At 50.6% G+C, this 24,236-nt stretch overlaps 1 protein-coding gene across 2 annotated transcripts in view; it reads left to right on the top strand.

Annotated features, from left to right (window-relative positions):
- FAM193A (family with sequence similarity 193 member A) overlaps positions 1-24,236 on the top strand; it is a 113,243-nt gene that overhangs the window by 51,056 nt on the left and 37,951 nt on the right. The window contains exons 3-10 of one of the 2 annotated variants that reach the window (XM_074320354.2): positions 5,025-5,155; positions 5,772-5,939; positions 8,905-9,139; positions 12,455-12,579; positions 17,902-18,049; positions 21,123-21,200; positions 21,806-21,918; positions 22,000-22,242. In XM_074320354.2, the coding sequence (XP_074176455.2) occupies positions 5,025-5,155; positions 5,772-5,939; positions 8,905-9,139; positions 12,455-12,579; positions 17,902-18,049; positions 21,123-21,200; positions 21,806-21,918; positions 22,000-22,242 (1,241 nt within the window). Of the gene's footprint in view, positions 1-5,021; positions 5,156-5,771; positions 5,940-8,904; positions 9,140-12,454; positions 12,580-17,901; positions 18,050-21,122; positions 21,201-21,805; positions 21,919-21,999; positions 22,243-24,236 lie in introns of both variants that reach the window. The other variant, XM_074320347.2, reaches the window with a different exon arrangement.

Here is a 24,236-nt window from a genome sequence, read left to right as displayed (position 1 = left end):
GGTGTTCTATGTAAGAAACATTTGCTACCCATGGTTATAAAGATTTTCCCTTGTGGTATTTTCTAGATGTGTGTGGTTTAAGCTTATACATTTGATCTGTGATCCATTTTGAGTGAAGTTTTGTATCTTTTGTAAAGTAAGAGTTGAAGTTCACCGTTTTTGTATATAGGTGTCTCGTTCTTCCAAAACTCTTGGTTGCAAACGTTATTTTTCCTCGAATTACTTTGGCATCTTTGTCAGAAATCAGTTGATGCTGTATGGATGGATCTGCTTCTGGACTCTGTTTCACTCTACATACATATCCACCTTTTTTTTTTTTTTTTTATCACAATAGTTGTTTTTTTTAAGATTTTTATTATTGGGGAAGGGGAACAGGACTTTATTGGAGAACAGTATGTACTTTCAGGACTTTTTTCCAGGTCAAGTTGTTGTCCTTTCAGTCTTAGTTGTGGAGGGTGCAGCTCAGCTCCAGGTCCGGTTGCCGTTTCTAGTTGCAGGGGGCGCAGCCCACCATCCCTTGCGGGAGTCGAACCAGCAACCCTGTGGTTGAGAGGATGTGCTCCAACAAACTGAGCCATCCGGGAGCTCAGCGGCAGCTCAGCTCAAGGTGCCGTGTTCAATCTTAGTTGCAAAGGGCGGAGCCCACATCCCTTGCGGGAGTCGAGGAATCAAACTGGCAACCTTGTGGTTGAGAGCCCACTGGCCCATGTGGGAATCGAACTGGCAGCCTTCGGTGTTAGGAGCACAGAGCTCCAACTGTCTGAGCCACTGGGCCAGCCCCATACCCATCTTTTTGCCGGCACCATACTACCTCAATTCCTGAAGCTTTTTATTGTAAGTCTTGAAATTACGTAGTTATTTTTTCAAAAGTGTTTTGGCTGTTCTAATAGGTCCTTTGCATTCCATGTAAAGTTTAGAATCATCTGGCCAGTTTCTACAGAAAAGCCTGCTGAGATTGTAACCTGCATTGTGTTGAGTTATAGACCAGTTTGGGGAAAATTGACATCTTAATATTGAGTATTCCAGTCCATGAATATGGTATGACTATTTATTCTTAGAATAGTATTGTAGTCTTTAAACTACAGGCTTTGTACAAAGTGTATTGAAAAATTTCCAAAGTATTTCATATTTTTTGTGCTATCTTAAATGGTACTTCAAAATTTTTCAATATCCAATTGTTTATTGCTAGTGTATAGAAATACAGTTGTTTTTGTATAATTGACCTTGTGTCCTGTGAAAACTCATTTATTAATTCTAGTGGTCTTTTGGAGATTGCTTAGGATTTTCCACATAGATGATCACATCATCTACAAATAATGTATTTCTTCCTTTCTGATCTGTATGTCTTTTATTTTTTTCTTGCCTTATTCCATTGACTAGGATCTCCAGTATAACCTTGTGAACAGGAGCGGCGTGAGGAGACTTTCTTCCCTGTTCCAGTCTTGGGGGGAAAGCAGTTAATCTTTTACTGTTAAGTATGTGTTAGCTGTAGGGTTTTGTAGATCTGGTTGAAGAACTTTACTTCTGTTTTTAGTTTGCTGAGATTTATCATGAGTGGATATTTAATTTCGCAAACTTCTTTTTTTTCACATCTATTGAGATGATCATAGAGGTTTTGTTGCTGTCGTTTAGTTAACAAAATTAATTATGGTGATTTTTTAAATGTTGAAAGAACCTTGCTTCCTGGGATAATCCACACTTGGTCATGATGTATGTATTCTCCTCTTTATAGGTTGCTGTGTTGGATTTGGTAATGTTTTGTTAGGATTCTTGCATCTGTGTTCATGGATGATATTAGTCTAGAGGTTTCTTTTCTAACAATATCTTTGTGTAGTTTGATGTCAGGATAATACCTCAGAATTAGGAAGTATTCTCTACTTTTCTGGAAAAGTTTGTGTAGAACTGGTATGATTATTTTCTGCCTTAAATGTTTGGTAGAATTCCCTAGTGAAGCTGTTGCCTTATTAGGAAGATTTTGAGTTCAATTTAATTTTTACCTGATCAGTGAGTTCATTTTATTTGATAAAAGGTATCTATTCATGAGTGAACTTTGTTAATTTTTTGTCTTTAAAGACGTTTATGTAATTATTTCACAATATATGTAAGTCAAGTCATTATGCTGTGCACCTTAAACTTATACAGTGATGCATGTCAATTTTATGTTTAAAAAATTGGGGGGAAAAGGAAATTTGTCATTTCATGTCAAATGGATGGGCATGAAGTTGTTCAGAATATTCCTGTATTTTCAATTTCCATAAGTTCTGTAGTGATTGAGCGCCCTCTGATTGGGGAATATATCTGTTGTTTGATTTTTTTCAAACAACCGATTTGTCTTATTTCCCAGATAGCCTGGCTAGAGGTATGTCATGTTTAGTGATCTTTTCAAAAAACCACATTTTGGTTGAACCGATTTTTCCATTTTCTATTTTACCAGTTTTTGCTCTTAAGTTTCTTATGTCTGTCTCTTTCTACTTTACATTTAATTTGTTTCTCATTGAAGGATTTACTGTATAGTCATCGTGTGCCCTATTTTAAAAGGCCTAACTTCATTCCTTGTCACCCAGAAATGCTGCTGTCCAGGTTCGCGTTGCTGTCAAGTCTTCCCGGGGCTCCTGTGTGTCAGGCAGCATCCCTGGCCCTAGTGCTTGGTGTTGAGCAAGTCAGAAAGGGTCCTGCTCTCGGGGGACTGGCCATCCCGTGATGAAGACAGGCGGAAGGAGAGCACTGGGCGCCCAGATAGCAGCTGTGAGAGGAAGGGATTAATTGGGGTGGTCAAGGTCGGGACTTGAACAGGGAACTTGAACATAATAATGAAGGAGTAACAGTCAGCTCCCCATCTGTGGAAGGAACTCTAAGGAATACAGTCCTGGCGGGTCTAGGAAACAGCCCCTACTGTAGAGCCTGGGCAGAGGACCCGAGGAGGACACACCTGCCAGAGGCCCTCCTGGGAGAGGGTGGGGTTAGGACCCTGGGGCAGCAGAGAGGGTGCTGAGGAGCTGAGGGCGGGGCGCTGGGGAAGGAGGACCGCGCTGCGCCCGCGGTGTCCCTCCAGCGCCCTCTGCTGCCCCTCCCGCACAGAGCGGGCAGAGAAGGCGGCGTTGGGCAGAAAGTTGGTCACAGGCTCAGCCGCCTCCCCAGAAGTGATGTTTGCTGAGGCGTGACAGGGAGAGAGTTCTGGCAGTGCTGTCTGGAGCCATCCAGACAGTTAGTAAATCAGTGCTCAGGGCAGCCAGTGGTCTTTGGAAGCTCAGTTTGTTTCTAAGTGTGGGAGGTCCCTGGGGGCTCCATGCTCTCCTGCATCGGAACCCGCCTCTGGCTGCTGCTTGAGCAGACCTTCACAGTGGATGGACAGGCTGCCAAGATGCCAGCCAAGAGGTGGCCATGGTCAGTGTGGGCTGGCAGCAGTGGACAGAGAAGCACGTGTGGCTTGTGGGTGGGTCTGCGTAGGAGAGGAGGGCACACCTTCCTTAGGCCCCCCAACCTGCAGCTGCTGGGGCTCAGCCTGGTTCTCTCACCGCTGCCTGCAGAGCTGCCCCTCCGTCACATACCGGTCAGACCCCATCGCCCGCCGTTCCTGTCCTCTGTGCTGGTAGGATTGTCTCATCTCCAGGTATTCTGGTCCCATCGGCAGAAACCCCGAACGTCTCTTCTAGTGCACAGCTCCCTCCCAGCTTCCGTGACTGATGCCGGGAATCGCCCAGAGAAGGCTGTGGGGTGGAGGGCACCGGGGCTCGTCCTGTTCCCTTGTACCTTCCTGGCTCTTCCCGGGTAGAGAGGAAGCTCCAGGCAGGACTTGGGGTGTCTGTTTTGTGCCAGGCTCTCCGAGGTTCTCTGGTGACCAGGTCCCGAGGTCCAAACAGGTGGCCCATAGTAGGTGTCTCTTGCTTTAGGTTTTCCTCGACGTCACCTCAGGACTTTGCACTGGGCTGTCTGCTAGGGACTCTGTGACACCCCCAAACCCGCCTTGCCCCCTGGTCTAACCCCTGTCATGATGACACTAGTCCCCGCCCTCAGAGAGCTCTCTGATACTTGGCTTCCCACCCCCGCCACCCACGGAGGAGGTTCTGGCTAGTCTCCCACCCTCAGGCTTTTTCTTTTCAGAGTCACGTATCGGTGTCCATGTGCCCAAACTCCAGGGGACCCATGACAGTCCTTGTGCTTTTGTCCAGTAGTCAACTGGGGTGAAGCTACAGGTGTCTGACCAAACCTGACAAGTACCCAGCCTAGGCGTGAGACCCAGGCCGCTCGGCGACAGGTGGACACCACAGAGGGTGGCAGGAGAAGGGACGGTGCAGTCCTCTGCACGTGCGATTGCCCTCAGGAGTCTCCCATGACGGCCCGTCGCTCAGGCTGTCGGGGGCGCTGGCGGCCCTGTCAGTGAGCCCTGCAGGAGGCACCTCGCACCTTTCTCACCAGTGGGGGCCTCCAGCTCTAAGACTGGAGCCCCGTTGCCGGATAACAGGGTCCCTCTCCAGCCCCGGCCCTGGCAGGAGGGACAAGGTACCGGCTGGGCAGGTAGTGGGATTCTGTTCTGAGACAAGAGAAACTGAAGGAGGAGAGCAGTCTGTGCTGGGGCCTGAGGTGGCCTCCGAGCTCTGCGTGGTCACTGCCACCGTCCTCCAGGTGCTGCTGCCTGCGGCCCGGAGCGTCCTCGTTCCCCGTCCGAGCAAGAGCACCGGCCCTGGGACTCCATGGGTCAGGGACGCCTCTGCTCCGGCCCCGTGACGCCGGGCTTGATGTGGCCACTAGGTTTCCACTGACTGGCCGTGTCACTTCCTGGAGGTGGCCACTGGGGGGGTCACTGCGGTGGAATATCCTCATGGGGTTATGCTAGAACTGTCAGGAGGTAAACAAATAACGGGTTCCAGACAAAATTCTGGGGTGTCAAAGAGGAAAAGTTTCCAGTGTAATGTCAGTTAAGATATTTTCAGTGTGTCGGTTTTACATGTTTTCTAAAAGGCATTTATCTGAAATTCGTGTGAGCATTTGAACATAACTAGTCTGTGCTATTCTCTTTCAAGCAGGGCCAAGACTTTCTTCTCCACGCTCCTCTTGGCGGGTCCCAGGTGGAAGCCGGCGGCGGGAGGCTAGCTTTGGGTGCCCAGCCGCTGCCCTCGGACGCGGCGTGTGCCTGCGAGGCCTGCAGCGAGCGCAGGTACCAGTGGGCGCCACGGGAGAGTGGGTTCCGGGCCAGCCCACCGGGCGCTGGGGCTGGAATAGGAAGCGGGCCTTTTCAGAAATGCCACCCGCTCCCGAGAGGGAGCCAGTGGTCTGGTGATGAGAGGGAGAACCAGGTGAGTGAGGCTCATCCGTCCTCCCTGCCCTGAGGACTAACGGCGTTCTCGTCCTCGGAAGGAAGAGGGGCCAGAGCCCAGTCATCAGAGCCCAAAGTCGGAGTCGACTGGGGCTGAGGGTGTGGTGACCGCAGCTGCGAAGACAGCACAGAGGAGCGAGGCCCCGGGCCTTAGTGGGGGGAGAGCTGCCTAATGGGCACCTGGATGGCCAAGGTCAAGGGAGCCCAGCCGTCGGCATTCCCGAGTGCTGTCGTGCAAGGAGGGCCTGACCTCTCCTGGAGACGAAGGTCTCAGGGCCTAGCCGCCAAGGGGCCCCTGGGGCTGTGTGGGCCGGCAACGGTCAGTCCTCCGGCAGTGCCAGCAGAGCAGATGGGAGGAGAGGTGCTGGCCGCTGGGGCCCTGCGCTGCCTGCGGGGTGGGGAGGGCTCACTGCGCCGACTGCCCCTGACCTGCCTGCCCTCTTGTGCCACCTCACAGGGAGACCTCGGCAGATGTGGAGCGGGAGCCGCAGCAGCTGCAGAACTGCTGGTCTGAGGTGCGCTACATGGTCCGCTGTATTTACCGCCAGGCGGGGACCCCGCTAGCAGACGACCAGGACCAGTCCCTGGTGCCCGACAAAGACGGGGTGCAGGAGCTCGTGGACAGGTACACGTGTCCCCGCGTTGCGTCCCTTCCTTGCCTCTGCTGGCGTAGGGGAAGCGGGGCGCTGGGGGTCTTCAGGCAGCCTGGCTGGGCAGGCCCTGTGGGTACGGTTCCAAACTCATTCTGATGAAATGCTCACTGCCGTGTCACGGAAATGAAGTGACACAGGAAAAGAACATGGCACATTTCTTAGTGTTGACACTGATGATAACAGCCTTCTGAGGACTGACTGCCAGGGCGGACACAGCACCTTCTCAAGCCAGGAAGGACAGGCAGTTGTCCCTCAGGGAGGTGACAAAACTGAGGCTGTGTGCGGCTGGCGGCTGGAGACCGCGCACGCAGCAGGAGTGGAGCTGCTGTGGCCGGCATGCCCACCTGGCTGTCCCCACACAGGCTGGCTCACGGTGCGTGTCTGCTGTTCGGTGACACCTCATGCTCGTGACAGTACGGAATTTGAGGTGGACGTGATTTTTAGTCTTCCTTAGTTTGTAGCACCTCTTCTCCCTATTATGAAATGTTGCAATAAAAGCAGTAAATCTGAGCTAGACATTTCTGGATGGATTCTCACATGGGTCTCTTTCTCGCATTTTGAATGCAGCACCCTTGGGGGCCTCATAAACTCTTGTGATGTGCAGGGAGGGATGGGCTGGGAGGGATGGGCTGCGGGTTATGGGAACTCGCTGATGAATTTTCCAGTTTGTTCAGGGTTGCACCGCTGAGTCTCTGGTGTCCCATGAGATGGTTCCAGGTGGTATGTGCCTTTTTTAGAAGTTAGGTTTCTAGGAAAAAATGTATAACCTGCACATTAAACCCATGACTTCACAGCTTATGAGTGCTTAGGAAAAGGCTCAGGTAACAGACAATTGAAAGAAAACGTTCAGCAAATAATCATGCAGGTGAGGGATGTTAGTAGAGGCAAGACGCTGAAGAATGGAAAAAGTCTCTCCTCATTCCAGGGTGTATGTGGCCTGCGTGGTAAGCGTCTCCTAGACGTTGTGTCCAGGAGCTCTCCTCTGTCATTTAAGTGCCCTCACACGGCAGCAAAGTCCCTTGCCAGGCACTTGTACAGCTGGTGCCAGTGATCCTTTCCTCCTTTCTGTGGCCCCCGGCACCCTGCGTAACTTGGTGCTGCCCCTCCTCCCGCCTCATCTCCCTCTTCTCATGCCCTTCATTTCTGCCCCAGGTCCTTTGCATTTGTTCTCTGTCTCAGATGTTCTTCCTTTTTCAGGGTTTTGTTGGGTTTGTTTCCTCCCTTCCCTCATCCACATTAGTTTTCAGTCCCCTTGTCAGAGAGGCCGCCATATCTGAAATCCACGGGGCCTCCCCCTTCACTCCTTAGCCCCTTACCTTCTTTTTGATTCTGTCGCAGCCACCACCTCGAGTTACATTGTGTGTGCCTGTGCTGTGCGCACCATGAGGGCATCGTCCACGGCCGCCAACAGGCGTGCCCGCGTGTGCCGTGGATGTGCGAGCCTCCCCAGCCTCTTCACATTCCTGACTCTTGGTCGTAGAACTTGAACAAAATCTATTTGCAAAAGTACCACACGGTCATTTCATTCAATTTGTAAGACACGGAAATGGACAATGAAATAAGATAAAATGTATGTCTAAGGTCACCATGCTAAGAGAACTAAGAAAGAGGCGTCTAGTCTGCTTGTAAGTTTGATTGTCTCTGTCATTTGAGTCTTGTATGGCTTTCTTTTAACCGATGAAATACAGTCTGTTTCAGAGGACATTATATTAGATTGTTATGCTGAAAAATTAATTTATCTGAAGTGTATTAACCACAGTGGGAATCCCATCAATTTTTACCATTTCTCTAGCCACGTTTTATCTGAGGTGTCCCATTTTCCATTGCTGGATTTTACTTGGCTCTTATCTTTTACAACAGAGGTGATGTGGTAATTTTAAAATGGGAGAGGTGACAGCTCACATTCTTCTCTTTTGACCAGATGTGGTGCCAGCAGGTGAAAAGATCCGTTATATGAAACCCAGGAACTGTATGCTTACTGTGTTTTATAACTCGTGTCTAACAAAGGTTCCTCCCAGTGATGGGTTCTAGGCGGACGTCGGAGTTGTTGCTTTGGTGCTTTTAGGTTTCCATTTAGAGGCTGCTAGAAGTGCACAATGAAAGGAAAGCCAAATACTGTAGAACAAGTTTGGAAAGTAGATTATCTCCAAGTTAGTAAAGAAATTCATGAAAAGGTTACTGTGGCCCTGTGGAGGAAGGGCACACATTAATTCTTTTCTTGCTCTTCCCCTTACAAATTTTATTTTATACACTTCTACCGTTTTTTTTTGGTAGGATGATTAAAAAAGAGATATACTGTCTCTGAGTTTCCGATGATTGAAAAATAATGCAAGCCCATTTGGATTAAATACTGAATTCCTAGAAAGAAGGAAGGAACAGTCTGCTGCAGTTCTCCACACAGGAATCAATCTGTTGGGATAGTTTTTCTTCACCTGTTCACATGTCAGCATGCAAAAATTACTGTCTTCAGTCTTCTGTGTTTTCAGTAGTCCAGTCAGCTGCTGGTGTGTCCACTCTGCCACCTGCTGGCTGTGAGAGTTCCAGCAACTTACCCAGTCTATGTGGCCTTCAGTGTTTAACACGTGTAACAGACAGCACCCGCTGTGGGGTGACTGAGTTAACAAGTGTGACAGACAGCGCTCGCCGTGGACTGACTGAGTTAACACGTGTGACAGACACCTCTGGTGCAGATTAAGCTCTCAGTGAATGTCAGTGTTTCTGCCCGTTAGTGATAACTTGGGGAGGTGCCCGCCACTCTCTCTGCCTGGGTCCCCCTCAGTTGAGTGGGGTCACTGCACCTCTCATGGGTGTGAGACGGTGCTGATTGTCATGCACGGGAGGCTCCTGGGAAAGACTTCAGGAAAGATGCTCTTGGATATAAAAGGGCCCCATGCAGGGCACCTTGGGGTCGCAGTGATGGTGACTCTCTCGTTGCAGGCTCTGCGAGAGGGACCCCTACCAGCTGTACCAGCGGTTGGAGCAGCAGGCTCGGGAGTACGTGCTGGAGATGAAGGTGCGCCTGCTCCGGCAGCTGTCGGCCGTGTCCAGGGTGAAGGCGCCGGCCGCCCTGCAGGGCCCTCCACAGGCGCACCAGTTCGTGTCCCTGCTCCTCGAGGAGTACGGCGCCCTCTGCCAGGCGGCGCGCGCCATCAGCACCTTCCTGGGCACTCTGGTGAGCCAGCGCCTGTCCGTGTGTCGTTGGGAACGGAGGACCGTGTGGTGGGATGAAGTGCCCTCAGCCCCCTCGCCGTGAGGTCCGCGCGGCAGGACAGAGCCGACACCCCTTTTTCTCTGCTGCTGGACAAAAGCGTTGAGTGGGTTGACGTGGTGACACACCATGGAAACACTCTTTGGGGAGCTTGAGGCCCAGAGAGCGAGGCGTGGGAAGCGGGTGTGGTGAGGACAGTGTATGCGTGAAGGGGGGGAACAAAGATGTGGTTTGCAGTGCCAGCTGTACACAGGCTCATGTGGGGGGGGCCCACAAAGGCACGTTCAGTCCTTGATCACGTGACAGCACAGCGGGTTAAGAGTGGGCTCACAGAGTCAAGTAAGGTGCTGTCCGCACCCTGCAGGCATCTCACATGAGCACAGGTTGGTGAGAGGACAGGCACTGCAGGGATAGTCATTGGGAACTGGGCGAGCTGGGGGTCCATCTGAGACAGCCTCAGGGCCTGCTGCTTGGAAGGCGACCACTGTCCCCAGCGAGACCAGCCTCTCATGTCTGGCCTGTCACAGAAGCACCCATTTACTAGCAGTCTGTGGAGTTTTTCATCGTCACTTAAATTTTATTAAATGGCACTTCACCGGGCTAGTGGAGTAGTGGGTGCTTTCTCAGTGATAAAGGTACATCTCGAAACAAGTACATTAGCACCTCAGTTTTCGAACGTCTCCGTTGACAAACATTTCGGTTTACGAACGCCGTAAACCTGGAAGTAAATGCTTCGGTTTTTCGAACACGCCTCGGAAGTCGAACTTGTCACGCAGCTTCCGCTGAGTGCAAGATCCTGAGGCTGAGCTGTCAGCTGTTTTACTCAAATGGTCTTCCAAGTGTGTTACGTTTGAAAACCGAGGTACCACTGTATAGTAACCAGTGGTTCCTAAGAACCGCTGATTCTAAAGTTGACTGACCTTCTTGCCAGAAAAATGCATATACACATAGTTTTGCACCAGAGCCCGTGTAGTCGCAGTGTGTCTCTGAAACTGACCGTGCACTGGTCGTTTGGAGAACACTGGTTCACAGTGAGCTGTGCAGGTTCTGCAGCACAGAACTCGGCATAAAAAGTGGTCCTCGTTGGAAAGGCCTTTTGCTGGAAAGCTCAGGTTTGACGATTGGCGGCAAACGGCCTGTCACTCTTCGTGACGCCGCCAGTTCGCGTGCTGTGCGGATCCAGCCGTCTCATTCTCTGCTGCCTCCATCGGCTTCTCCAGAGACAGCACCCGTCCTGACACTGCAGGGCCCATGGGGCACATGCGCATAGAAGGTGTTTCCAGAGAGGCACTGAGGTTCGGCTGTCCTCACCGGTGTCACCTCTTACAGCAGCTGTGACAGCACAGGTCCCGCATGCCCTGGGCAAGTTGCCCAGCCTCTGGGTGCTGTTTGGGGCCTGTGGATGGGGTGTGGCGGCTGCCGCAAGTTCAGGGTTACTACTGGTGCTGAAAACAGTGCTGGCCTGCAGGAAGCACTCCATTGTCAGCACGTGCGCTTACTACCCTTGTTGGTGTCGGGTTGTGAAATGAGTTTGGGGTTTGCTCTTTCTCTAGCCTCATCTGGAAGTATAACCTCAGATTTCATAAAAAATGCCGAACGTCTCTAGAAACCAGCCTTCACCTACTTACCTTTAGTTAACATCAGGGCAGAAAGCCACAGCTGTGGCCCCAGTGTTGTAACTCATTGTTCATGGACTGGCAGGCAGGGCCACCGGCTCTGTCCCGAAGATTCACAAGGGGGCCCTGCCCTGCGTCCCTGGCCAGCCGGGGCCTGATCTGCTGCTGCCTCAGCTCCTGCACGTTCTTCGTCATAGAGACGAATCATACATCAGATCATGTGCTCCTGTGTCCCTGGGGACTGCTGGAGTTCAGGGACCTCTGCATTTGTCTTTCCGTCCCTGTAGCTGGCCCAGTGCCTGCGCAGAGTGGTCCCTGTGAAGCCTGTTACACGTGGCCATCTGACACTCGTCTGTGGCCATGTTGTTAGAAGCACCTTGTCGGTGACACTCTCGTTGCAGGGGCTGAGTTTATCAGTCCCAGGCCTGGGCTCTGCCATGCCCAGCTTTCCTGCATTGAGTAATGGCCCCGAGAGGTGCTGGGTGTGACATGAATGAGGGCATGTGGATGTGTTTGGGTAAGCGTGCACTGAGAGCAGGCGCTGTGACGTTGCCGGCATTGAGGAGGGTGTGATGGGCCTCGGCACAGGTCCCAGGGCCTGGCTGAAGCTCTTCTCCGTGTTCAGGGTGTAAGGAGGCTGTGACCAGCAGGGCTGGCTCACGCACGTGGTACAGCGGTGTCTGCGGTGCTCAGGCACAGGGGTCGGTTACATGTTCTTGCAGCCCCGCCCCCCCGCCAGCCAGTTGTCAGGACAAAATGACGGAATCTTCACATCTATGTTGTTTGCTAACATCTCCGGGTGTGATCATTTCCGATTGGCTAATTGTCAGTAGGAACAGGCCACTAAATGTAGTCTCCCAGCCACCTGCGATCGAGGCGTCGCGCAGGAATGGTTGTCATGCTCAGCAGTTTCGGGGGCCAGTCGTTAGGCAAGGAGCACTCGACCAGGGACGGAAGGTGATTCCAAAACAAGTGCACGTGCGTGGAGCTTGCAGACGGGCGCATGGGTTCACACATGCACAGGTGTGTCAAGGTCTGCTAAAAGGAAATGCTGCTTTTAGGACAGGCCGTTTGTCCTCGCCACCTGTGTTGAGGGAGAGTGGACATCTCTCCGTAACTTCCAGCTTATTCCCAGATGTTTGAAAGTTGTGTAAAGTACCTGATGAGTCTGCCTGCATTTACTAGGGAAGTGAAAGGCCTGACTCTGCGAGTGTGGCCAGTGCAGAAGCTCCTCGCATCTGTCAGAAGGGGAGACTCTCAGGAGAGGCCAGAAAATAACATCCTTGGGCATCGAAGCACTCGTCTGCATTTAAATTGGATGGAAAGTAGGCCTTTCGGTCCATTTTGCAAGCACAATTGTAAGAAATGACCATCAGATCCGTGCTCATTGCTCCTCCTCTGTCCTCCCTCACCTGTGTGGGAATCGCCACCCCTTCCTTTTGCGTGAGTTGTTTGGAAGGGAGGCCAGGGCCGTGTCTGTGTAGGCAGTGACCCCCATTAGTGTCGGCTTTGGCACGGACGGGAGTCAACATCTCGTCCTACGCGGAAGCCTCCGGGCCTGTGCCGAGGGGCAGGGGAGAGGGGCAGGGGAGAGGCGCAGGAAATCCTGGGAGTCTCAGACCTCATCAGCCCTGTGCGTCTTCTCTTTACCTTTTTTAACTAGGAAAATGAGCACTTGAAGAAGTTCCAGGTGACCTGGGAGCTGCACAATAAGCACCTGTTTGAAAACCTGGTCTTTTCGGAGCCCCTTCTGCAGAGCAACTTGCCAGCACTGCTGTCGCAAATCAGGTATTAAGCCTTTTTTTTAATTTTTATTTTCTTGGGGAACATTGGGGAACAGTGTGCATTTCCCAGGGCCCATCAGCTCCAAGTCGTTGTCCTTCAATCTAGTTGTGGAGGGCGCAGCTCAGCTCCAAGTCCAGTCGTCGTGTTCAATCTTAATGCAGGGGGTGCAGCCCACCATCCCATGCGGGAATTGAACCAGTGTTGTTGGGGAGCTCACGCTCTAACCAACTGAGCCATCCAGCCGCCCCTCCAGAAGCTCAGTGGCAGCTCGTTGTCTTCAGTCTAGTTGTGGAGGGAGCAGCTCACTGGCCCATGTAGGAATCGAGCTGTCTACCCAGTTGTTCAGAGCTCTTGCTCGAACCAACTGAGCCATCCGGCCGCCCCAGATATTACGTCTTAATCTGCTTGTGTCCCCGTGCTGTGCCAGCACGGTCCTCTGTGCATCTGATCACCACTGCCGCATGGAAGTTCTTGCTGGAAAAATCACGAGGCTTTGGGGAAAATGCAGTTTGGGCAGAACACTCAAAACCCCAAGAGTAATATGATTAAACTTTAAAATAACCTGACACTAGTGCTACTAAGGTTTAACACCACAAATTCCTCATGAGTAAGGAAAATCTCTGGTAAACATAGCGTCCTACCTTGACAAGACTCATGCGTGGTCAGGGGGCTGTGGTGTAGCCTGTGCTGTGGCACTTGGTGTGCAGCGGAGACGGGGCGAGGGGGCAGGAGGAGGGTTCCAGATGGGTCTGAGATGCCGGGGCGCTCCGAGGCACTGGGGGGATGAGCCACACTTCTGGGTATCTCAGACGTTCCCACAGCGTGTTTGTCCACGGCTTGGGTTGTGTTACTGGTGTAGAGCATCTATGGCACGTGCCCTCGTGTACCAAGACGATGTGCCAAGCACAGTCCTGGGGCATTCGCCCTGGTGATGGGGGAAGTGAGAGAAGGCAGCGGGGAGGAGGCTGCCCTCCCCTCGGCTTTCACTGCACTGCTGAGCTGGGTTTTGTTCCTTTTCTACTTACCACAGAGGGACAGCGCAGATGGAGTCATTTTGCTGTAAATGTCCATATTGAAATATACTGGACCGGATTCACAAAGAACGGAAATTGTTTTTAAGTAAACAAATTATTGTAGTTGACTCATATACCAGTTGAAACCCATGTATAGGAAACCTTGTTTCCTATATTCCTAAATCCTGTTAGAGAGGTCTTAACTCTTCCCATTGTCTACCCTCACTTCCGGAGAAAGAGGCACCTTATAAGCAGTTACTAGAACGGGTTGGGGATGAGATCAGAAGTGTTACGTGGGTGTGGCCTGCACTCTCGTGGGTTCCTGATTGCCCCACCTCCCTTCTGTGCCCACTGTGAAAGCGTCCATGACGTTTCATGGTGGGTCTTGGAGACTTGTCCTCACTGCAACCCTCACGGAGCAGAGTCAGGACAGTGATCAGAGCCATGAGTTTGAAATGCAGAACCTGGTTTTGTCCCGTTACAACTTTCAAATCCTGCAAAAGCACTTTTTATAGAGGCATGCGTCTTGGCGGGAAGGGGTTCTTACAGCAAGAATCCAAGGTATTTAGCCTTGTTTTTTCTTTCTCTGGTGAGACAGTGAGTTTAATGGGCCTATCCTCCAACTGTGCGTGGGTGACAGAAACCTGAAATGCAGTGTAAAGCTCCCATGTTTTTTCTCTGCCTTAGTTCTGGATTTTTCATTTACTCGTTGCAAATGGTGGTCAGGCTGCAAAGATCGGCAGTGTGTTAGCACGAAGGTTAGTTCTGGGCAGGCTGCAGTATTGCTTTCAGGAGCAGGAGATGGAGGGGAATAGAGACGGGATGAAGCTGGTGAGACAGGAAGCGGAGCATTCCCCAGGAGGGCTGGTGACACCCAAAGGAGGGGTTCTGTCAGTTTCCCAGCAGATTCCCTTGTTGCACGGAGAATCAGTCGGATTTGAGCTGCTAGTGTCGATGTCCACTTAACTCGAAGTTTTGCAAGAGTTATATACAAACACCACCCCGGACATAATGACCCCGTCTGCAGCACATGGAATTGTAGTTGTAATTAAGGCTGACACTTTGTTTCTAGCCTGTATTTATTTACCTTTATTATAAGGTAAAATACAGATACAGAAAGCCACACAAAGCGAATGTGTCACTTAATGAATTGTTAGCAGGCAGAAATCCCTCGGGTGATTCACCCAGCACACCCGCATGGCCACCTAGAAGCAAGTCCCTTGGGGGCCCCGTCGCCCAGCAGTCACACTCGGCCCTTCCTTTATTCTCTTGTCACTCAAGTGTGCATTTCCACAGTCTTGTCTGGGTTTTAGTTATGAAAGTTATTGCTCTCTTTTTTTGAACAGCTTTATTGAGATTAATTTACTACTGTGCAATTGAATGGCTATTGATATATTACGTTAATTTTTTAAAATTATAGTTAAAAATAACATACAACTTGCCATTTTTAAGTGTACAATTCATTATTACATTAACAGTGTTGGGCAACCATCACTAGTATCTATTTCCAGAACTTGCATCACCCCAGAGACTGTCACCATTAAACAGTGACCCCCATGCCCCCTCCTTTTTTTCCCCATGTCTTTTGAGATTTGTTACTCTACAGGCCCCCCACCCCTTTTCCCTTAAAATTTATGTCAAAGAACGGGAGCCATTTATCCTGTAGGGAAGCCCGGGATGTGGATCCCGCAGCTGCCACTCATGGAGCGCCCAGCCCTCCTGCTCTGCCACCTGGGAGTTGGTGGCAGGGTCCAGGAGCCTCGCTGTGTCTGCTTATTTGTAGTTGGGGCTGTTAGCAGCTATGACCCAAGTTGGTCTTTATTTTTAATATATAAAATTAATTGATAGGGAAAATTTTAATTAGGCTCATAGATAAACTTACTCAAACTGATTTTATGATTCTCCTGATCCCTTGTTGTCTCTCACACATTGTTTGTAATAGATATTAGCGTGAGTATCGTCCCATGGTGCTGTCGTGTTTCTGCAAATTCGGTATTTAGATGGTAACCTGTTTTCTGAGCCATGGTCATTTGACCCGAGGACACTCCCCGGGGCCCCGTTTCCTCTGGAGTCCATCCCAGCTTGGCCTGAATGTGAGCCCTGTGTCTACAGATTGTGCTCCAGTTTCCCCACCAAACATGGCCCAGGATCCCCCAGAGGCAAAGCCTCCCCTGGCTCAAAGCAGACTTATCTCGTGAGGCAGGAGAGCCCTCTCACTTCCAGGAGTGGGACGGCGAGTGCAGCGGGCTGAGCCGCGGCTCCCTAGCATGCCAGTTTGCCAAGTGGTGCAGCGGGGCAGCTGGCTTTACATAGTGGGTGGTTTGCACGAAGAGTGGACATTGGTCTGTGACGAGCAAGGTTGCAGGAACAGGAGTGGGGAGAAAACCACTGCTTCCAGCAGCTCTGCTGTGAAACAGAAGACTGTTCTCAGGCCTTGGGGTCCCCCAGTCGCCGTGCGGCGCCCAGACAAGCCTCAGAGAGCCTCTGGGTTCTGTGTCCTGAGGCAAAAACAGCCTGAGAACGGCCTTGATGTTTGAGAGACCCTCAGTGACTGTGTGGGTTAGTACCGTTCTCTTTCCTCCCTCTGAGATTCCCTAAACAGCTTCTCAGTCCCTCCGATTTCTGCCTGCTCCCTCTTTAAAGTAATTTCACAGATGGATGCGTGTGCAGGTAGCTTCCGAAACCACCGATCCGTTTGCAAGCTCTGCGTGTTTACATAGTCATCACTAGTGAGTCCCCCAAGGGTGGACACAGGGAAAAGGGAAGAGGGAGCCATTTGTACCCGCTGAAAGGTCCTAATTTTAAAACCCCTTAAAATCACTTTATTGGTTTTTTTGTTTGTTTTTTGTTTTTGTTTTTATCGGGGAAGGGAAGCTGTGTATTTCCAGGACTTGATTGGGAAACAGTGTGTTTCTCCAGGGCCCATGAGCTCCACATCAAGTTGTTGTCCTTCAATCTAGTTGTGAAGGGCTCAGCTCAGCTCCAAGTCCAGTCGCCATTTTCAACCTTTAGTTGCAGGGGGCGCAGCCCACCATCCCATGCGGGAATTGAACTGGCAACCTTGTTGAGAGCTCGTGTTCTCACCAACTGAGCCATCCGGCCGCCCCTCTGGAAGCTCAGCAGCAGCTCATTGTCTTAATCTAGTTGTGGAGGGCGCAGCTCACTGGCCCATGTGGGAATCGAACTGGCTGGCAACCCTGTTGTGTTGCTCAGAGCTGAGCCATCTGGTCGCCCCTACTGTTTATTTTTGTTGTAAAGTTGTTCAATTATTATTCCAATAAAGTTATGAAAATCTAGAAAATCATGAAGTGTAGGTACTATAAATAATTTGGTACTTCTAGATTTTTGTCCTATGTCCACCCACACACATTTTTAAACATGATGCCGTAGTCATATCTTAACAGGCATATTTCCACGTCAAAACATGTGTATGTAAGTACGTATGTATATGTATGTGTGTACGGATGAGTAGATGTGTTACAGAGTTTGTCATCAGCACCTCACTGCTTAGAATCCCTTTGTCCAGCCGGGCCGTCATGTGTAGTACGGATCCCCAGTGCGTGGCTTCCTGTTTCTTCATATAAACAACAGTGGTTGTTACCTGCACAGCGTCGTTGTGCTCTTGGGTGATTATAAATGGCCTTGATTTTGAAATTCCTTGTCAGAATGTCTTCATTACAGTTGTTTCGGGTCAAACGTTGACATATTTAGATATTAACCAAATGAATGGTTTCTGATGAGAGCCCAGTGGCTCCCCCTGTCCCACCCGCTCTCCCCGGCCGTCCTCTTGCCCCATGTCTTCTTTCTCAGAAATGTAGGCGTTTTTCTCATTATTTACCTGTATGTGGGTCATTTGTTTTCTGTTTGGTTTCTCATTTGCCATCTTACCATCTTTCTTAACAAGACATAATATAAAATGAGTAAAAGTATAGTTTGATTTCTTTGTTTGAATCGGATTTTCTGTTTCGCTTAATTTGAAAACCAGGTCCAAATTCTGTTCTTCTCCTTAAATGTTTTGTTTTCTCTGGGTCACTGTATTTCTATAGGGAGAAGTAGTTTACCACCCACCCTGAACGGCTGGGCTCCAGTCTTTCTAAAACAGTGCTGGTCACTGATTCTTTTCTTAGGCTCTTACTTCTTTGAGCTTCCCCTTTCTGCCAGTGTCTGTCCTGGGCGGCTCGCATGTGTACTTAGTGATCCATGCTGTCCCTCTTGTCACTTGGGAGGGGCAGTGACAAACAGAAGCAGACCTCCGGTCGCTGGCCCAGAGCCTTTGGACCCCTATCTTTTGTTGAAAGGCCTCTCTCCATAGGCTGGGAACCACGACACATGACACCTGCAACGAGGACACGTACAGCACCTTGCTGCAGCGGTACCAGCGCTCCGAGGAGGAGCTTCGCAGGGTCGCCGAGGAGTGGCTGGAGTGCCAGAGGAGGATCGACGCCTACGTGGACGAGCAGGTCGGTGCACACCACCAGGACCCGCCAGTGCGAGGGGTGTCAGGGTAAGGGGGGCGCACGTGGGGGCCTCCCGGCCCCTGGTTTTCCACACGGGATCAAGACTCCTGCCTGACGTACCACGACTTCCCTCGCCCAGCTGTACCTGCAGGGGCAGCAGCAGTGGGTCAGGTCAGCATGGGCCTGGCTACGCCCACTTTATAGGCTGCCGCCCAGGCTCTGTCACCTGCAGGAGCCCCTGGGGTGTTGAGCTGCTGAGTCTTTCATTTCAGGAACCATTTACTGAACACTCGGCCCTTCAGAGCCTGGGGATGCACAGACAAGTGTGACCTACAGAGCACGTTCTCTCTCCTCCCACAACCGACTAGAAAGGTTGTGCAGACATGAACACAGACGGCCGTGTGGGCAGGTGGCTCACGGGATGGAGGAGGACAGAGAAGCAGGGCTCCCGCTGGAGGTGGGGCCTGAAGGGCAGGGGTGACTGCAGCCAGAACCTCCCACGTGACACGGAGCAGGGCTTTTCAGATGGCATCCGCCTGCCCACCTCTGTTAAATTCATTTCCTAAATGTGCAGTAGTCATAGCTACTTGTAAAAGAAAGACGTATTTCCTAAAACCTGCAGGTATGTACCATGTGAAGGGAGACCTGGCACCAACACCGCGTCTTCCCATCCGAGAGAGAGCCGCAGGTCTCTGGAGACCGGCTTTTGTAGCCTGCCTTGCGGTGTTACACAGTTCACCCATTTCTGACCGAGTTCACACCTAAGTATTTTACAGTTTGGGGCTGTTGTGAGTGGTGTCTCACGTGGCGGAATCTCTGTCCTAAACAGTGGTTGCTAGTGTGTAGGCAGCTGGGTTATGCTGTGTCCAGTCACCTCACCAAACTCCGTTAGCTCTCCAGCAGTTGGGGAGCTGATCGCCCGGAACTTTCTGGGAAACCACGATGCTTCTACAGATACTGGTGGTTCTGTCCTGCCTCCAGCATTTGAACTCTGTTGTTCAGGCTCAGCTCGCATTTCCAGGACATGAGCAGAGTGTGGCAGCAGCAGCCCTGTCAGCACCTGTCTTCAAAGGGCTTGGATGCTTCACACTGCTGCTCACCACACAGATTTGGGTGCTTTTTTAGCAAAATGAAGAAGTGTCACTTTTTCTAGCTAGCTTATTAAAATTGTTTGTTTTGTAAAAAAACAGGAATAGATGTTAAATTTGTATGTTTTTTCTTCTTTTACATATTTCTAAAAGAATTAAGAGATTAGATTTCCTAATTTTGAGATACCGTTGCATTCCTGGGATTACACCCTACTAGATTATGATATATTATTTTAAATCCATTTTTAGGTTTAATTTTATTTAGGGTTTTTACATCTGTATTCTGAGATATTGTAGTTTTTGTCCTTGTCTTGTCTGTTTTACTGTTTTATATGAAAGTTACGCTAGTCTCAGAGATTGAATTGAGAAATTTGCCCTGTTTTTTCAAATTGCAAGAATAGTTTAAATATTCTGATCCATGAAGAATTTGATAGAACCTCCCATAAAACTTAGGGATCTGATTCGTTTTCATAGGGAGGAGGAGCGAGGTCTGCGATCTTTTACTTCCCTTTCAATTTACCTTACATTTCTTCATCTCTCTTGGGTTCTTTGCTGCATGAGTGACTTTTACAAATTGGTATTTGCCTAGGAAATTATCCACGTCACTTGGATGAAGGGTGATGAGCTTGTGCGTACAAGAGTGAAAACGGGCGACATGGCAGCCGTAGGCCACACTTTAGAGAGCGCTTTCTCCACCGAAAGGAAACACGGGGCCGCAAAGGGCAGTGCGCCTGTCCCGTGTGCCCGCGGAGTGCCTACGGGGCTGCTGAGATGTCGAGAGAAACCAGAAGCCCGCGTGGTTAGGTGAAATCCCAAAAGCTTTTTCAGGGTGACTCAACTTCTGAAAACATTGTGCAGGCCCAACAAAATAGCCCCAGAGCCAGTGATGGCACCTCTTACGTGAAAAGTGTACATTGTACAGGTGTTTTCTCTCGTGGTTTAGAAGCATCTCCTCTGTGTGTTCAGTCCTCGTTTCTGGGGTGCCCGCTCTTCCCTTGATCAGCCTTTGGGGAAGTTGGAGAACCAGCTTTCGGGTTTATTGATCACATTTGTTTCTTTGTTTTCCCAGTAATTGCTGCTTTTACCTTTAATTCCTTCCTACTTTATTAGTTGGTTTCTTGTTTTGTTCTGTTTTTTATTTTGGTTTTTTTTGGCTTCTTACATTGAACACATCCTTCTCAGTCTTTTTTTGTTCTGTTTTATTCTCAAATGCATTTACACCTATACTTCTGCATGTAGAGCACATCTCAAAATTTGATTTGTGGGGCTTGTATTGTCAATTATTTCTAAACAGAGTAATTTCAACTTTAATTTCTTCTTGAATGGTTTAAACTATTTAAAATTGTTTTCAAATGCATGAATTTTATTTTATTAAATTACTCTTTACTTGGGTTTGTTGGTAGTATTTTCTTGCCCATAGGATTTTTTTTTTATCATCTCTGGGACTCTTCCGTCTTCCCAAACTGACACTGTCCCCACTAAACAACTCCCCAGGCCCTGGCCACCCCTAGTCTTCTTTTTGTCCCTGTGGATTTGGCTTCTTGGGGGAGCTTGTGTAAGTACAGGCTTTGCCCCTTTGTGCCTGGTGTGTTGCACTCCGCCTGAGCGCCTCAGGGTCTGTCCCCACACCTGTTGGGTTGCTTGTGTGTCTTTCCTTGACCTGAGCCCCTCACATGCAGCGTCGGTCATCTTCTTTTTCTAGCTCCAGCACATACAGGGCACATGTGGGCATTCAGAAAAGGGCAAGTGGTCACTTACTGTATTGGCAGCTTCTGCTCTAATGTCGTAGTTTCACTCTTTAATGTGAGCCTTTGAGTACCTTAGCAGGCTGCTGGGACAGAAAGGATGTCAGCTGGTGCCTCAGTGGTGGGGCCTCTCGTGTCCACAGGCGATGCTTCTTGGATATTCCGTTTTTGAATCTCCCCTAGAAGGTGCCCTGAGTAGCTCCTGCTGGTACTGAGACTTTTGTGTCTTCATTCCCTCATTAGATGACAGTGAAAACCAAACAGCGCATGCTAACGGAAGACTGGGAGCTTTTTAAACAGAGGCGATTCCTGGAAGAGCAGGTGAGGCTTGGGTAGGAGGACAGTTCAAGGAAATGGAAATTGTTCACTGCGGGGCAAGTGGCTAAATGGCCAGCATTTCAGGGCCGCGCTGCGGCCTGCTCGGCCCTGGCCTGGACACCCTCCTTGCCTCGCCTCTGGCAGCCTTACCCGCACTGCCTCCTGGGCCTTGCCCAGGCCTGGTGCTTCCGAGCAGCTCCTCTGCCTGGTGGCCCCCTGAGTGGCTATGCAGGCACACCTCCCACACCGAGCCCCCTAGCTTTGGTTTCTTGCCTCATTTCTCTTCCAGAAGCTCAGCTCCTTGGGGTAGCGATTTGATTTATCTCAGTGCCGATACCCAGCACGTGCCAAGCACATGGCACCTTCAAGATAAGGGCTGGGTGTCGGCTGCGTTTGCTGGTGAGGAAGCAGCCGGGGTTGCTGTTTCCCAGCCTGGCACAAGCTCCAGGCCCGCTGCCCTCTTTCCTGGCCCTGGCCTACTGTAGGAAGCTATGACCTTTGGTCTCTAAATGAGCAGAACACCCATTACCGTAATTACTGGAAAATATGAGCCACGTAATAGTAGATGTGTCTTGCAGAATTAACCTATTGTTTTATAATTCCTCTAGTTCACGAATAAGAAAGCGGTCACTGGCGAGAACAACTTCACAGACGCCATGAGGCACATGCTATCATCACGGCTGAGCATGCCCGACTGCCCCAACTGCAGCTACCGGCGGAGGTGAGCGTGGCGGGTGTGCCGGGAGCACAGCCGACCTGCCCTGGGCCGACTGTCTCAGTAACTGCCTTACTTCCCACCCAGGTGTGCGTGTGATGACTGCAGCCTCTCACACATCCTCACGTGTGGTATCGTGGACCCCCCTGTCACTGGCGACACCCACATTCACCAGCTGCCACTCCAAGTGGGTTCTGCTGCCGACTGTCTCCCCGAGATGCGCCCCCCGAGTGTGTCATCAGCAAGCTCAGGGTCAGGTTCCAGCTCCCCTATTACAATCCAGCAGCACCCCAGACTCATCCTCACAGACAATGGCTCTGCACCAACTTTGTAAGTTGTGACTTTGTGATCAGATTTCAGGAATTTAAGTAATTGGTACTGAGAGATACAGACAGTGACATCTGCAGAAGTATGGGTGTCATTGCCGTGCTTTCCAAAGAAAAGGACCCTTTGTTGTTATATGCAGCCCTCAAGACACAAAACCAGTAAACCCAAACTTTGACACTTTTTGTTGCCTGAAAGAAAAGGTATAGGTAGATGCCAGTCAGGAGGCAGCTCAGTGGTGTGGCCGCTGTGCAGGAGCTTCACGCCCTCCCCGTACCTGCGGGAGGCACCCCGCCTTCCCTCCGTGTCTGGCAAGAATGCGTGCACTTACGTTAGCAAGAGACCGACAGGGTCTGTCTCCCTCACTCCCACATCGCCTAGAAGTAGAATACGTTTGGTGTGGGTGAGGTGGCTGCAGCGGCACCCCGCTCTAACTCCTGCACGTGGGCTGTGTTTTTGTTTGATTTAGGGAAATGTTGACCTGTACCCCCAGGCCATGGCGGTGACTGACCTGACGGGCCGCAGGGGAGGAGCTGCAGCGTTCCTCAGATTTCTTACGTGGGTTTCTCACGGTCACTCTGACTAAGGCTTTTCTCCAGAGTCTGTAATTCTCAGTACCGATTTGGTCCCAAACCCGAAGAAATGCTGAAGGGAGCGGCCTGAGCGCTTCTTTTCATTGCACGCAGACTGCTCTGCGCTGAGGGCCCCGCAGCCAGCAGGCAGCCAGCTCCTTACCGAGTTAGGCCTGCATCGGCTATTCAGAGCCGACTGGGGCAGGTCCACCTGGCTCGTGTCACAGCTGCTGACGCCAGTCGTGGCTCCTGCGCTGTCTGCGGGAAAGGTCTGCGGGAGCCTTGCCCCTGGCCCGCAGTGCTCACGCTGCTCTGGGCATCGGGGTCTCCACTCGGTGGCGAGTGTCTTCCAGTCATGAATTGCCGGGTTTGAAAACCTCCAGTGTGGCCTCGGTGTGTGTTGTCCCTTTCTTGGTGCCATTTCTGGTTGGTTACGTCGAGTCGTGTACTTTCAGTCACTCCCACGATGCTCTGAATTTATGGCTTCTGGGGGTGGCCAAACTTGCCTTCCTCCCGTTGAGCAAATGGTTCATTTCTGAACCTCGGTTTCCCCTTCTGTCTGAATTATGGGGATGATGACACGTCCGTCAGGAATGGGTGTGAGTGTTGACTGTGGTGTCATGGGCCCTCAGCAGCCCTGAGCAGCCAGGCCTCACCTGGCGGCTGCTGTTTGTGCCGCCTCGGTGCTCCAGGTTCTAGAGCATTGTTGTATGTGGATGCTTGTTTCCCTAAAAATGGAAAAGATGCTCGAGTTTGGCGGTTCTGGACACTCCCCACCAAAGCCAAACAATCACCAGTTCTTATGCTTTTCCTTCTGTGGGCCTTGTGTGCCGAGGTTGCGGGTGGAGCGGAGGCCTGTGGGGTAGACCGTGGGCGTCATTCACGGTCGTGCCTTGAGCCATTTGCACTGAAGGTAACTGCCAGCTCTTTTCATGCACCACGAAACCATACGTTTAAACAGCGGCCCCATAAGCCACAGCCTTGAAATCTGCTTTCGTTTTTTAGTAAATATTCCATTTGCCGATTGCTCAGATGTCTTACTAAAGCTGATACTTAAATTAAGATCATGACTGGCTTGACCAGAGCTGACCTGGTAGCAAAAACTTTCAGTATTTTGTCACATAAGTGCGTGCCTTTAAAGTTTTGTTCAACTGTCTGTATCTGAAATTTCGGTGGTTAAAAACCAAATTCTGAAGATCTAAGGTTGTCCTCTGTACACCTTTAATTTTAGTCGAAAATGAAGTGTGTCTGCACTTTAAGTCGAATGGAAATGCAGTATCAGTTAAATTTTTGTGGTTTCCTTAATGTTTCTGCTTTTGGAGTGTTTTCCACTCCTGCAAACAACACAGGGGTAGTGTCCCGGCCCCTGCTCGTGTGTTCAGGTTACTCGTGATGTTAGGACTTGCCCAGGTACTCAGTGCCGCACTC

This window comes from Rhinolophus sinicus, chromosome 1 (assembly GCF_057876585.1).
Source record: "Rhinolophus sinicus isolate RSI-liver-muscle chromosome 1, RSI-T2T, whole genome shotgun sequence".
NCBI lineage: Eukaryota > Metazoa > Chordata > Mammalia > Chiroptera > Rhinolophidae > Rhinolophus > Rhinolophus sinicus.
This window is presented reverse-complemented; position numbering and strand designations above follow the sequence as displayed.